This window comes from Temnothorax longispinosus, chromosome 9 (assembly GCF_030848805.1).
Source record: "Temnothorax longispinosus isolate EJ_2023e chromosome 9, Tlon_JGU_v1, whole genome shotgun sequence".
NCBI classification, from domain to species: domain Eukaryota; kingdom Metazoa; phylum Arthropoda; class Insecta; order Hymenoptera; family Formicidae; genus Temnothorax; species Temnothorax longispinosus.
The window spans coordinates 12654193-12668167 of record NC_092366.1 but is presented as its reverse complement, the minus strand read 5'-3'; the positions used below and the strand labels follow the sequence as shown (position 1 = coordinate 12668167).

At 43.8% G+C, this 13975-nt stretch overlaps 1 protein-coding gene across 1 annotated transcript in view; it reads right to left on the bottom strand.

Annotated features, from left to right (window-relative positions):
- Positions 1-13707, bottom strand: part of LOC139819348 (potassium channel subfamily K member 15-like) — a 70658-nt gene extending 56951 nt beyond the window's left edge. The window contains 2 exon segments of the mRNA XM_071788614.1: positions 13306-13512; positions 13515-13707. Coding sequence (XP_071644715.1) covers positions 13306-13512; positions 13515-13589 — 282 coding nt within the window. The 5' untranslated portion in view covers positions 13590-13707.
- Between the last annotated feature and the right edge of the window lie 268 nt (positions 13708-13975).

Genomic DNA, 13975 nt, shown 5'->3' with positions numbered 1-13975 from the left:
CAAGCACGGCCGATGTAATCAGGCGTTTCACCATGCTGTACGGCACGTTTCCATCTTCCCATCGTAATCTATGGTGATTGCGAATCAACCAGGTAGCGCACAATTTGTCGGATTTTGTGAGGAGATTCCACGTGAGGAGACAGTACGCGGAGGTATTTGGCGGTACGTCCTCCATGCAGTCGAATTCTATTCTGACATCCACGGTGGCGTTTTTGACGTTTTGGCGGGAGCAATCGATGATCACGAACGGGCCGTTACGTAGAAAAGTCGAGACGGTGAGACTCGGCTCAAGATATTCGTATCCGTAGTAGCCCTTGCAGAAACGCGCGTACATATCGTACAGAATCGCCCATCTGTGTTTGCCAAAGTCCAAATTCAGATCGTCGTACGGATAAACTTCCGAGTTTAGATAGAGTTTTACGTTGGTCAAGTTGCAATCGTCGAATCGGGTTGTGTCGGCGGACATGACATTCTTCCGACCTGTCTGCAGAGCGAAGACGACGTATCGCGGTTTCTCGAGCTGAGTCGCGGTCTTAATGGCCCACGAGTGCTTGGTCGTGTTCTGCAACAGGGGATACTCGTACAGATCCCACGAACGGAAACCCATACTTAGATATCGTCCGTCTTCCAAGGCGCGCAGCATCGACAGCTTGTTGATCTCGTTCAATACCACGTGAGGCATTTGCCATTGTATCTTGAGTATTTTGATAGTAGGCTCGAACGCGAGACTTCCCACCAGGGAATTGTTGTCGTTGCGCGCTTGTATCAAGATCAATTCGTGACGAGCGTTGATCACCACGCGTTTATAATCCTCGCAAAATCCCAGTAACAAGTTGAGCGGTACGCAGAAATTGAAATATCCGTTCGGATTATTATGTGGTTCCCAGCCCGCGTTTCGCAGGATCACGCTTCTGTCGGACGATACCGTAACGTAGTTCTTGAGTGTGCTGGTTATTCCTACGTTTCTGCAAACGATCAATCTCCATACCGTCGAGCTCGTATCGAATCTCATCGAACATGAACGCGACGCAATTAGTACCCAATACCACATTATCGACTTGGTCGGCTGCTCTGGTCACCGTCAATGTTCCTTCGATGTAGAGAAAACTTTCGCACGGCAACGTATACAGATCCTGCTGTTGTATGGGTATTCGTATCTCGTCGCTATAATCAAACGTTGTGTTGGCGTACGGGTTGTACGTGTGAGTCTCGATCTTGACGATGCGATCGTCAAAGACCGGCTCGCTTCCGATGTTGAGAATTTTAGTCATCGTTCAGATGTTTCGCACCGCGAATCCCAAAGATTGTAAAAACTTAACGTTCGACGCGTTGAGCTTCTTTCTCGTCGCTTGTTTAACGCCACCGAATGTCGACTTGACGATATTGTCGATCGGTGCAGCCGTAAAGATATTATGCCGAAATTACGATGAACTTAACGTAACGGGACGCGACGGGACGCGAAGTAACGTAAAACCTAAACACATTGTTTTTATATGCGGCTGATTACGATCGACTTTACGTAACGCATATAAAAACAATGTGTTTAGGTTTTACGTTACTTCGCGTCCCGTCGCGTCCCGTTACGTTAAATTCATCATAATCCCGGCATTACTGTTATCTGTCGCGTGCTCCGAGTCGTTCAATACTAGCATCTCATGTGTCGCGCGTACACTCACGCATACACTGGTGCGTTATCGCTCTCGTCGTCGTACGTGCAATCTGACGGTGATCTCTTCTCCGCGAAAATCGAGCAATCGTCCGTCTTGATCAGCGACGCGTATCGTTAGATTTGTAACGCTTCGTGCGATGATCGGCAGATAAATGATCTGCGCCGGCGTTTCCGATATCTTATATCCCGGTGGTACGCTCGGTGAAAATTCGTGTATCGTATGAACGCGTTTGTCGTTGCTGTACGCACCCGCGGTCACGTTACACTCCACGCGGATAATGTTTACGTTGATAATATTAATCGGTGCGTCCGATTCGTGCCACTGTCCCGGCTGCAATATACGCGTCGACGAGAATCCCAGCAGCGATCCGATGTTGTTCGGTTTGTTAAAGTTCACTCTGAAAGCGCACTTGATCTCGCTCTTCATCGTATTGTAATTTGCATGAAGCACTATCGGGTATTCCGCGACCTCGTCTTCGTAGCCGTTCACGCGAACGGTCTCCTCTCGCGCGATATCCGCGATCGACGTACGACGATCGTCGTTGGAACGAACCACGCGTCGCGGACGTTTACGTGAAATTTCACGTTTCAAAAACTCGTCTATGGCTCGTATCTCGTACGATCCCTTGGGAATCGTAATTTCCGTGTCATCCTCGTCGAAATAAAATTTATTATTCAAAGAATTCACGTTCGGAATCGTGTGATAAGTCTCGAAACACGTTAAACCGAGCTCGTAGTCACCGTCGCTCAGATCCACGGCGGGAAAATAGTGCTCCGCGAGGATGCTACTCTTCCTGGTCAGCGTAAACGTTATAGACATATCGGCGGAAGCTGGTCGACGAACACTGAGTCTCCGCACGGCGCGTCGTCAGGTTTTAAATTAGCACCGATCGTCATCGATCGTCCGGAGAAATTGCAAGCACAACTGGCCACAGATGCTCTGATCGTAGCGCTGATAAGACGTGTGATTGTACTCAATTTTCGTCACGCTCGGTCCGAAATATCGCACCAGTTCTTTCGGTGGTCGAAGATTGCCGAAACTGTCGAAATATATGACTCGATCTCCCCTCTTGGCGTACGCTACCCAATGAGTACCGGAACCGGCTGCATCGTCCAAATTCACGATACCGCTCTCGTTTCGACGTACACCATCGACGATCGGTAACGAATTACGCATGAAAACACCTCTGAAGAACGGTACGCGCATTCGCCTTGCCAGTCGACTCAATTGTACGTTAGTCGTAACATCCGTGGGCATATTTAACGTCTTCTTTGATGTTTTTTTTTTAATCTTCAACGCTACTCCTCGCCCGCGTTTGTGCGGGCCGAGATACAGTCCTTGTCCATATTTGTACGGAGCAAGATAAAGTCCGCGACCTTCCATGGCGCGATTGTGACGTTGCGTCTCTTCCAGCTGACGTCGCGCGGCTTTGCTAGCGTTCATCGCCGTTGTAATTCCGGCCGCTCCGCCGGCCAGAGAACCGAGAACTCCCAACAACGGTAGAATCGGCAATACGACGCCTTGTTTCGCTGCCGGAAGTATCCGTTTTTTCGAATCCGCTCTCTTCTTCATCTTAATCTTCGTCTGCGTCTTCGCCTTTGCCTTCGCCTTTATTTTCAAACCCATTCCGAGCTTCGTCTTAGCCTTCATGGCCGCCCAGACGGCTGTAGCGGCAGCTTTCTCTCCGAGAGTCGAATCTCTCGCGATGACGCGTCCCAGCGCTCTCTCGGCGAGTATCTTGTCCGCCGCGTGTCTCTCGGTGAGGCCTTTGTTACGCGAATAGTTTATGTCGTGCTCGCGACACACCGCGTCCAATGGATTTACACCCGGATCACCTCTAGCCAATCGTTCTCGCAAACGAGTACGCGGACCGCAATACTGATAGCCGGGAATGTGCAGTTCGAACGGAAGTGCACCTATCGTGCAATTAAACAGACCTCTACCTGTTTTTATTTTTTTCGTTGACATTTGCCACAATTCTTAATCAACGGGGCAGGACCGTCGACGTGCGTTTCCTGCCACGGTAATGTTCGTCACAGCGACGATAGGTCTGAACCTCCAAATCCACCTTTATATGCTGCGGAAGCTTGTCCCACACGTAGTGGACGTGATCACCGCACACTTGCAATAAAACGGCTTTCGGCACGAATTGCAGCTGTTCGGCGCTAAAATCGCGAATGTCCGAAGGTTTCGACAGCAGGACGAACATCTTTGCGACTGAGCGATTCGCGGTGCCGCGCACCTATAAATAGACGTTCGAACGAGAAAGTTCGATTCAGTCGTACAAAGTGTGAGGAAAAAAATGAGATTCGTGCGACAACCGTTGACGATTCGCGTGACGAATTGTGACGACAGATCACGGTCGATGGAGGGCAACGCGGATAGGCGCAGACACGGTACGATGCTGCCGACTACTATACGCGCGATCATTTGCGGTCCCTCGAATTGCGGTAAAACCAACGTTCTGATAAGTTTGCTGGAAAGTCCGCACGGTGTACGTTTCGAGAACGTGTACGTGTACTCGAAATCGCTGCAACAACCGAAATACCGATATCTGGAAAATTTATTAACATTGATCGACGAAATCGGCTATTACACCTTCTCCAATAACAGTGACGTTATTCCACCGAGCGACGCGTGTCCGAACTCGATATTCGTCTTCGATGACGTGGCGTGCGATAAGCAAGACACTGTGAGAGAGTATTTCTCGATGGGCAGACACTCGAACGTCGACTGCTTTTATCTCTGTCAGACGTACGCGAGAATACCGAAACATCTGATACGCGACAACGCGAATCTGCTGATCCTGTTCAAACAAGACGGTACTAATTTGAAACACGTGTACAACAATCACGTAAATACCGACATGTCGTACGATGAATTTTGCTCGTTGTGCCACGATTGTTGGCAATGCAAGTACGGATTCGTAGTGATAGACAAGGACAGCGCACTTTCGAACGGTCGATAAGAAAAGGATTCAACGTGTTCGCGATACCGCAAAAGCGGTCAGTCGTCGCCGATACGTCGTCGAAGGTGAAACAACGTTAGTGTTACGGAAAGAGAGATCGACACTCTGCTTTGTTTTTTCCCCCCTACGATGGCTGCGATCGACGGGAGCGAGACGATTCGCGAACGCGAGAAGATCGTGGAAGATATTGCGAAAACGAGTAATTCGATTCGCAAGAAACTTCGCGCTTTGAAGACCGGTAAGATCGAGAAGGACATTGAGTTGGACACGCACTTTAAACCTCTCATCGAGCCGTTGAAAAAGATCGTCGACAACTCGAGCTTGATCGCGGTGAAAAAAGAGGAACCGACCGCGACGGAGAGCGACGCTGACGTGAAAATCGAACCGCTATCCGTTCAACAGCGCGAGGAGGAGGTGGAGGATGCTACACCGAAGAGAAAGAAGAAACGATTAGACTCCTGGTCGGATCTGTCATCGACACCGCGTAAATCTAATCAATCGATTGTACTACCGATAACCTCTACACCGACGCTAACCGTGCAAAGTACAAGTCCCAAATTTCTCAAAATCGTGGATGTTTTCGAAACCACGGACGACTCGATCGGGGACGACCGTTCAAAAGCGGTTGCAAACGTCGAAGGGTCGAGAGTGGTTTATAGAATCGTTGCAAGATCACTTGGGTCCCCTGAGTCGAATTTACATCGCGTCTGTTTTGAGCGCCTATCCAACGTTCGACATCGCATACGGTGTTTATCTCGGCAAGAATGATTTGATGCTTGGTAATAAACGTTTTGACGTGGATAAAGCGGATAACATTTATATCGACGGCGTACGATACGCTGGCACACCCGGTATTTACGAGTTGATCTTCAAGAAAATATCCGATTACGATATCTACACGGAAGACGATATGCAAAAGTACAGGAGCATACTGTTGGCAACGAGTGCTCATAAATACAAGCACGATCCTCACGAGCGATTAAAGGGTAATGGGGGATACAAGTATACACAGGTAATCGCACCGTTGATGTCGACCAAATCCAAGAAGAAAAAAGCCGGAAAGGGATTATTCGCGCCTCGCGCGATGACGACCCGACAATAAGATCGACTATGTGCACTGGGACGACCCCGACGAGCTGGTGGATCGTCTGCAATTGCTCGACGCTTCGCGTCAAGCTGGCAACAATGTCCACGACAACGAGATCACGTCGATCATCAAGGAACTTCGCGAGGCTGGGCTTATTATAAATTAAACGGCGCGACAGCGATCCGTTCAATCGGTGTCGAAATGCCGATCAATAAATTTGGATTGTTCGAGCAGCGCGAAGACGCGACGAATACCATTTCGTACTATCGGTAGAGCGGATTAGTGAGAAATTTTGTGCGCGACAACGCTCTGTGTCGCGCCGCCACGGACTTTAACGCAAGGTCGCGCAAGGTTCGTCGCGTAGCGCAACCTGAGACTGACGGTGACGCGGTTAACAAACTATACGTGGATCGGTGCGTTAAAAGTCTGACAGATCAACGGAAAGAGTCAGACGAGAAGCTGACTGCGTTTGAGAAGGATGTGCGAGCGTTACAGGCTGCGGTGAACAAGCTTTGACGTGTGAATATCGTTAGATTGGAAACGGCTAATGAATGATGAAGAAACGGTTCAGCAGAAACGACTATCGAACGGCGACGAGTGAAGAGAGGCAACGGTTAATTAACGACGGCGACGTACAGCAACAAACGATTCGAGAACGGTTGTCGGACGGCTGTCTAACGGTTCAAGGACGGTTGTCGAACGGTTCAAAAATAGCTCAGAAACGATTACGAGCGGTTTAGAAACAGCTGCGAACTACGCGGAGACAGGAATGGCTATAAACGGCTAAAGAACGTCGACGACGACGACGATGAGTGACAAGAAGCAGTTAACTGACAACAACGAACGACAACGAACGGTTCGAGAACGGCTCGAAATCGTTTCTGAGCGGTTCAGAAACAGCGATGAACGACGCAGAAACATAAACAGAAACGGTTACGTACAGCCGAAGAACGACGACCGACAGCCAACGAAACGCTAACCGAACATGAGACCGTTAAAATCGACCGATGTGGATAAAAATATCGAAAAGCGACGGTTGGTGGACGAATTGCACGCACCGGCGAGAAGAAATTTTCCCCGCAGACACGTCATAGTGCGAGGGTACGACGACCTGTGGCAAGCTGATATCGTCGAGATGCGTCCGTACTCGCGTTTCAACGGAGGCTACCACTACATACTCACCGTCATCGATGTGTTGAGCAAGTACGCGTGGGCCGTGCCGCTCAAGGGTAAAGGTGGCAGCGAGACAGCTGACGCTATCGCTGAGATAATTCGAGATAGCGGGAGATGCCCTAGTAATCTACAAACCGACATGGGGAAGGAATTTTACAACGACGTGCAACGTCTCGCAAAAAAACACGACATCAATCATTATTCCACGTATCGGTGATGAAGGCGTCGGTCGTCGAGCGATTCAATCGCACGTTAAAAACAACATGTGGAAGATGTTTACGCTCAATGGAACTTACAAGTGGTTTGACGCGTTATCACGACTCGTGTTGGATTACAACGCGCGCAAGCATCGAACGATCGGCATGCGACCCGTCGACGTTACCCCCGCGATCGCCGAAAGACTCTTGGCTACGGTGTACAGCGCTATAAAGATCGCGGGCCCGGCAAAGTTCAAAACGGGCGACTCAGTACGCGTCAGCAAATACAAGACAATTTTCGAGAAGGGTTACATGCCGACTTGGACCACCGAGGTGTTTAAGATCGTTAAAGTGCAGCATACCAATCTCGTAACCTACCTACTCGAGGACTATCGTGGAAAATCCGTCGCTGGAGCGTTCTACGAGTACGAGTTGCATCGCGCGACTTATCCTGACGTGTATCTCGTGGAGAAAGTACTGCGCAGGAGGGGCGACAAGGTTTACGTGAAATGGCTGGGATTCGATGGATCGCATAACTCATGGATACACAAGGACAATGTGATTTAATTCGTGCAAACTGTATTTTATTCTTAATATAAAAATGATACATGTAATACATATAAAGTATATAATAAAAAATATTAAATATTAAATACATGTGGGATATCTTTATTAATATCTCTTCTCATATATAATACGATATTTACTCGAGGACTACTGTGACTTTCGTGCTTCGTGGCGCCATATAGGGGGGTGTCGTCACAACATTCTGGGAGAGGGCCCTGGAAAACGCACTGTTCCCTCCGGGACCACGTTATACATACATACATACATACATACATACATACATACATACATACATACATACATACATACATACATACATATGTACATACATACATACATACATTATATACATACATACATACATACATACATACATACATACATACATACATACATACATACATACATACGTACATACATACATACATACATTATATACATACGTACATACGTACATACGTACATACGTACATACGTACATACGTACATACATACATTATATACATACGTACATACGTACATACGTACATTATATACATTATATACATTACGTTATATTCGGTAATGTCCTCACGGCAACGTATGGGTCGAATCCGGCACGATATATCGTTTATCATCGTACGGACTCAGAGCAATTTTCGTCTCGCTAATAATGTATACTTCGTGCATTTTCGATCTTATGCACGACTGTGGTCGAGTCATTTCGATCTCATCGTTCAAACATCGCGTGTAGTCGTCAAATGCGATAGTGCGCGCGATGACGTTGCTTTTGACACCTTTCGCTTTTTTGGTGTCTTTCTTACCATCGACTCGCAAGGCGTACACATTTTCGCCCTAAGTCCAACGAATTCGGTCATAATGGCCCCGTTGTTTTCATCCTTCATCAGGCCCGGCACTTTTTTATTGACGAGAGGCATATCATAAGCGTTATCTACCGCATAGTCACTTGTGTCGAACCGGGCTATATCATGTTTCATGTTCTCTCTACGCGTCGTCGCACTTGATATGATAAATCAAACTGTCCGTGTCGGTATACATGATTCTACACGAGTCGCGGTACAGGGGAGACATGTAATCGTGGTGAAATTCGTATAGGCACACCTTCGACAAGTCGAGGATGCACATACCTACCAGATTTTCCGAAAACACACTGCTGCTGTGGAAATTCGGTCGCGCGATCATTGCCTTCGCGCCGTATTTATCCTCCCACTTCGTCACTAATTTTACATCGACGTGGTTGCGTACATTCTCCATTGTTTTCCCAAAAACAGCGTTATTCATTAATTTATATAACGTTTTTTTGAACTCATTTTTGGCATGTATTCTGAATTTTGTATTGAGTTCGATGTAAGAGCGGAGCCACTCAGATTGAGCGAATTGCAATACGCGATGTATTTTAGTGATGCGAATGCCATGGCGCATGCACTGTTGCAGATTGCGATAATGGATGACATAACGCTCCTTATCGTGCAGCGTGGCGAGAAGTTTGTCCTGCCGTTTGCCGGGCGGTTTATCGCGCATCGGACAGAACGGTAGGTCAGCGTGCGCATCGTGTTTATCCTGCGGATACTCGAGATCGACCTCGAGAATATAGCCTGTAGGCGAATCCAAAGCGATCGCGTTAACGTCGAAATTTGACGAGTCTTCGACACATCGAAACTCCGCGTAGGGTAGTGGCTTACACATCGCCCAGCCGTATAAGTTGTTGACATCAAAGTACATTAGGTACGACGACGGTTTTGATGAATCGTACGACTCCATATACTTGTTGTTGGCCTTCGTGTATCTGCCGGAACATTGACTCAGGCCGCCGCGTATATCACCTAGAAATATGTTGTTTACGTCGAACGTGTCCCGACAGATTCGATTGTTTAGTCTACGCGATAACACCCCCTTTTCCTAGAAAACTGTTGTTTACGACGAACATGTCCCTACAGGTTCGATGTGTTATCGGGTCGATCATCATCCCGATGACGTCATTTTTTCCTTTGTTTTTTTCACGTACTGCGTAGATGGATTGTTTTTTTCACGTACTGCGTAGATGGATTGTTTTTTTTAAGTATAAATCATACTATATTTTCTTCGCGCGCATTTTTATTCGAGCCGTATATGCGACGTCCGCTGGAGCATCGGTTGCATGAATTGGCAATCAAATATTGCATTATCGCATATCATAACATAGAAGCGAGGTGCCGATGTTCCGGCGGACGTCGGCGCTCGCCTTTGTAGTGCGAGACATATTTTATCTTACGACTATCAGTTTTATACACCGCCATTATATTTTTCTCTGGCGACTTCTGCAACCGTCATTGAATTCAGTCTCGTCGTGGCTGTGTAGTGCGAATACAGACCGAACGATCGGAGTCTGCAAGCCAATAGTAAAAAAAATTCTCGAACGTGACATTGTATTTTTTGTGATTAAACGAAGTTTTTTTTGTGATGCCTCCGCGCGAACGCAATATACCTAAAGACATAGAAAACAGTGAAATTTTGAGGGGGTCCGACGCTCGCTCCCCAGTTTGAAGACGCTATAGAAGCGTTTGAAGGCGCTCCTCCCGCGCCCCGGCTTCCGTTTGGGGACACGATATCCGCGCCAGGCCGCGCGCGGGAGGACCTGTTCCGCCTGACGGGTGCCCGATTTCTCCTCGTAGACGAGGCGCTGATTGCTTACGCGAACCGCGTAGCAAGTTTGTAGAGAGATAAAAAAACGTCTACTACTAAGGGGTATAAGTTTCTGGTGAGAGATGAGGAGATTTTCGATAATGTGGATGGTGGATCACCCGTACCCCTTTCATAAGCAACAGAGGATACCGCTCCGTCAAAACCATATAAGTATAAACGTCGTAACGTATCTCAATGTCAGGGAGATAGGAATGTTAAACAGAAGAGGAAACCGAATGTCAGGAATCTTTTTCCAACTGAAAATATTTGAGAACGCGGAGGGGTGGGTAAACCCGACCCGTATAGATCACCCCTCCTCGGAGCCCCCGGGGTGGAATCGGCCTATACTAACTACTCCCGAGATACGATAAGATCTCGTTACGTCTTCCTATCTCCCCTCCTCTAGATAGCCTTTTCCTTGCTATTCTTTTAAACCTAATATTCTACAAATTCTAATGCTTGACGTAACACTGACCAGAATTGTTATGTTTAAAACATTTACATTTAAAACATGTTTAAATATACTGTTTTTAACATTTGTTTTAAACATGTTTAAACAAATGTTAAAAACATGTTTTTTTTAGAAATAAGTTCAACACAGATTTTGGGAGAATAATATTTATATGTTTATTTTTATTCGTATATAACGTTTATTTCTCGTAGATTTTATTTAAAAAATTATCTTATTTATATGAAATAGTCTTATTACAATATTCAAAACTTAAATAAAATACAAAAACATAAACAAAAATTATATTTTCAGTTCTATTATTTATATTTTAATATTTATATTATCTAGTATCTAATAAATTTCAATCAAGTTCATCACTCAATCAAGTAATAATGATTATATCAATTATTTTTGTATAATACATATAATTACAAAGAACTTTCGCGCATTATTCACCGCGTCTGGCTCTCAATTAGCCCGTTTCTCTTATATTTGTGGATTTCCAACAGAGCCTATACATTCAATTTTAATTTATTTTATTCGAGAATATAGCTGAAATCATTTATTAGTTAAATATTTGTCAGTAAAAAGAAGTCACTTTTTTACCTCTACTTTCACAATCTTTATCTTTTTTTTTTCAAATATCCCACTCTAACGCCGAATCCTTTTCGGAAAGGGCAACTCTTTTTCTCGTAAATACTAATTGTGATTTAAAAGTTGGAATAAGATTTTATATTAAGACTCCGAGTTACAAAGATTTAAAATAGAAAAGTGCACAGAGGTCACCTAGGACTTAATGAGATAATTATAGGATAAAATGAAAGAGTATACAAGATATTTATTCTATATATTATATTATAAAAATTTGAAACATGTTTAAGCCATTCTTGTTTTAAACATGTTTTTTTAAACTGTTTAAAACATGTTTTAAACAAAAAATACAATGTCTTTTTTAAACATAATTTTTACCAATTTTACTGACAACGATTTACTATAATGTATGTGTCAACACGTGCTGGCATTAATTTCTGATCAGTTGCATATGGGGAATTCTCGCTAAAATGTTCGCATTTTACCTTGACTTATTACAATAATTTTGACAATTTTTTTCCGAGAAAAATTCTAAAAAAGAGAAGACACGTATTTTTTTAGTTTGGACGTACGGTCAATATTTCCGACAGTAATTTTTGTAAAAATTGAATTTTTCGGTAACTCTGCTTTTTAAAACGTTAAAATCTTGAAAATGTTCAATCCTATCAAAAAACGACTTGGATGAAATTTGTTCAGTTTAAAGTGAATTACATGATGTATATATTCTTTTTAATTTTTGGACAGTCTAAAGTTGTGTTATACAGTGTTAAAAGAAAAAAATTGTTATTTATAAAGTTTGCCATTTTTTTAAATTAAAAAACAAAAAACAAAATTTAAAAAAAATTTATAAAAATTTTATTGAAAATTACGAAATTTTTTGAGACCTCTTGGAGTATGGCAAGATTTTTTTTTTAAGAAGTTCTACCTATTTTAGTTTTTGTAATAATCTGAATACGGCATTATTCAGACTAAAATAGTCAAAATGCATCCGTTAGTAGCAGATTAAAAACTTCAATTAGGTAGACCTTGAAAAAAAAACTTGCTTCAAGAAGTCTAAAAAATTTCGTAATTTTCAGTAAAATTTTTATAATTTTTGTATGGGTTTTTTTAAATTAATTATTTATTTATTTTACATTACGTTGCATTTATTGCCTTCCGAGTTGTTCCCACGTGAGAAATTCACAGTCGCAAATGAATTGGGTTCATTGAGAAGCATCGTTTGGAAATACGTACATATTATAACTATTTCCGCGTTTTATGGCGCACTTAAAAAATCATGACCATCGTGAATTTCAATGCACTAGTATTTTTACCGGACTTCATTGAAGGCGTCAGTAGTAATATACTTCCTATGAAACCGCGCCAATTGGCCTGCCGCTAAAAATAAAGGTTCGATTCGGCAGGCTATAAGTTCGTTCGTTATTGTACAGAATGTAAATATTTATGGAACATCGAATACATTTAACTCCACGCTGGAAATCTCGACGTTTCTCAAACGAGAATCCGTGCGTACGACGGTGGATTCGTAAATTCGAAATATCGTCGGGACCTCGTTCTTTTCTTCAGTTCGTCGCGCGGCTTATGTAATTCGACGAATTTTCCCCAAAATTAAAATCAATCATGGAAATAGAATATCGATTACATGCCTGCAATTCGCGTCAGTTAAACGCGAATAAATGGCAAACTTAAAAAGCGGAGAAGAAATGGATTGAAGAAATGGATCACGCGGTTATTGATTTCCCTTGAACCCCACTTATTACAGAAGAGACATCTGAAAATCAATTCCCAGCTTCGTAGATACTGCAATTTTACGGAAAACTCGTTGCTGAGAGAAATGACGGGAACATCTCTTTGAATCCATTTATTATTTTTGTCTTATTACTGAAGAAAATAGATTTCAATTATTCTTGAGACAATGCCGTTTTCATCTCGAGACTCACCAGCCCGCCAATAGCGGTGTAAAGCATCAGGGTGATCAGCAGACCCACATGACCGCCGATTGACTTGATTTTCCGCACCGTTTCTTTCTTGATAAATTGCCTTGCATTATCATCAGACGATTTTGTCGTGGCGCCGATCTCGACTGAGGAATTGTACTTGTTGCCGTTCGTCATCACGACCGTGCTTTCCACGAGAGACGTATAAGCGCGCCGACCACTCGGAGAGAACTAATCGGCATGCTCTGTCCCGTGATCTCTCCCTCGAGTAAAGAACCATGCTGCATCTCAAACTGCAATTGAAATGCAGCAAAAGCTGATAATAATATACGATAATAAATTTGTGAAAGCGTTCTGAAGAGAAGAATGAAAAGCAAGAGAAACGGAAATAGATTCTGGCGAATATACAATTTCTAATGCTTAAAGTCTTGTATGTAATTATAGAAAATTATGTGTGACTGTTCGAAAAGTATTTTATTTAATACCTATTTTTTTGAAAATTTATATGTATAGACACGTATATAATAACACAGGCACACAAAAAATAAAAAGTGTCTTGGCCGAGACACTACACTAGTGTATTCCCATGTATTTTGACCCGCTGAATCCAAATACGAAGTCAGAATTGTCAGATTGGCTCTCAGTTCCGAGTAAACCTCAAAAAAAGTTCAAA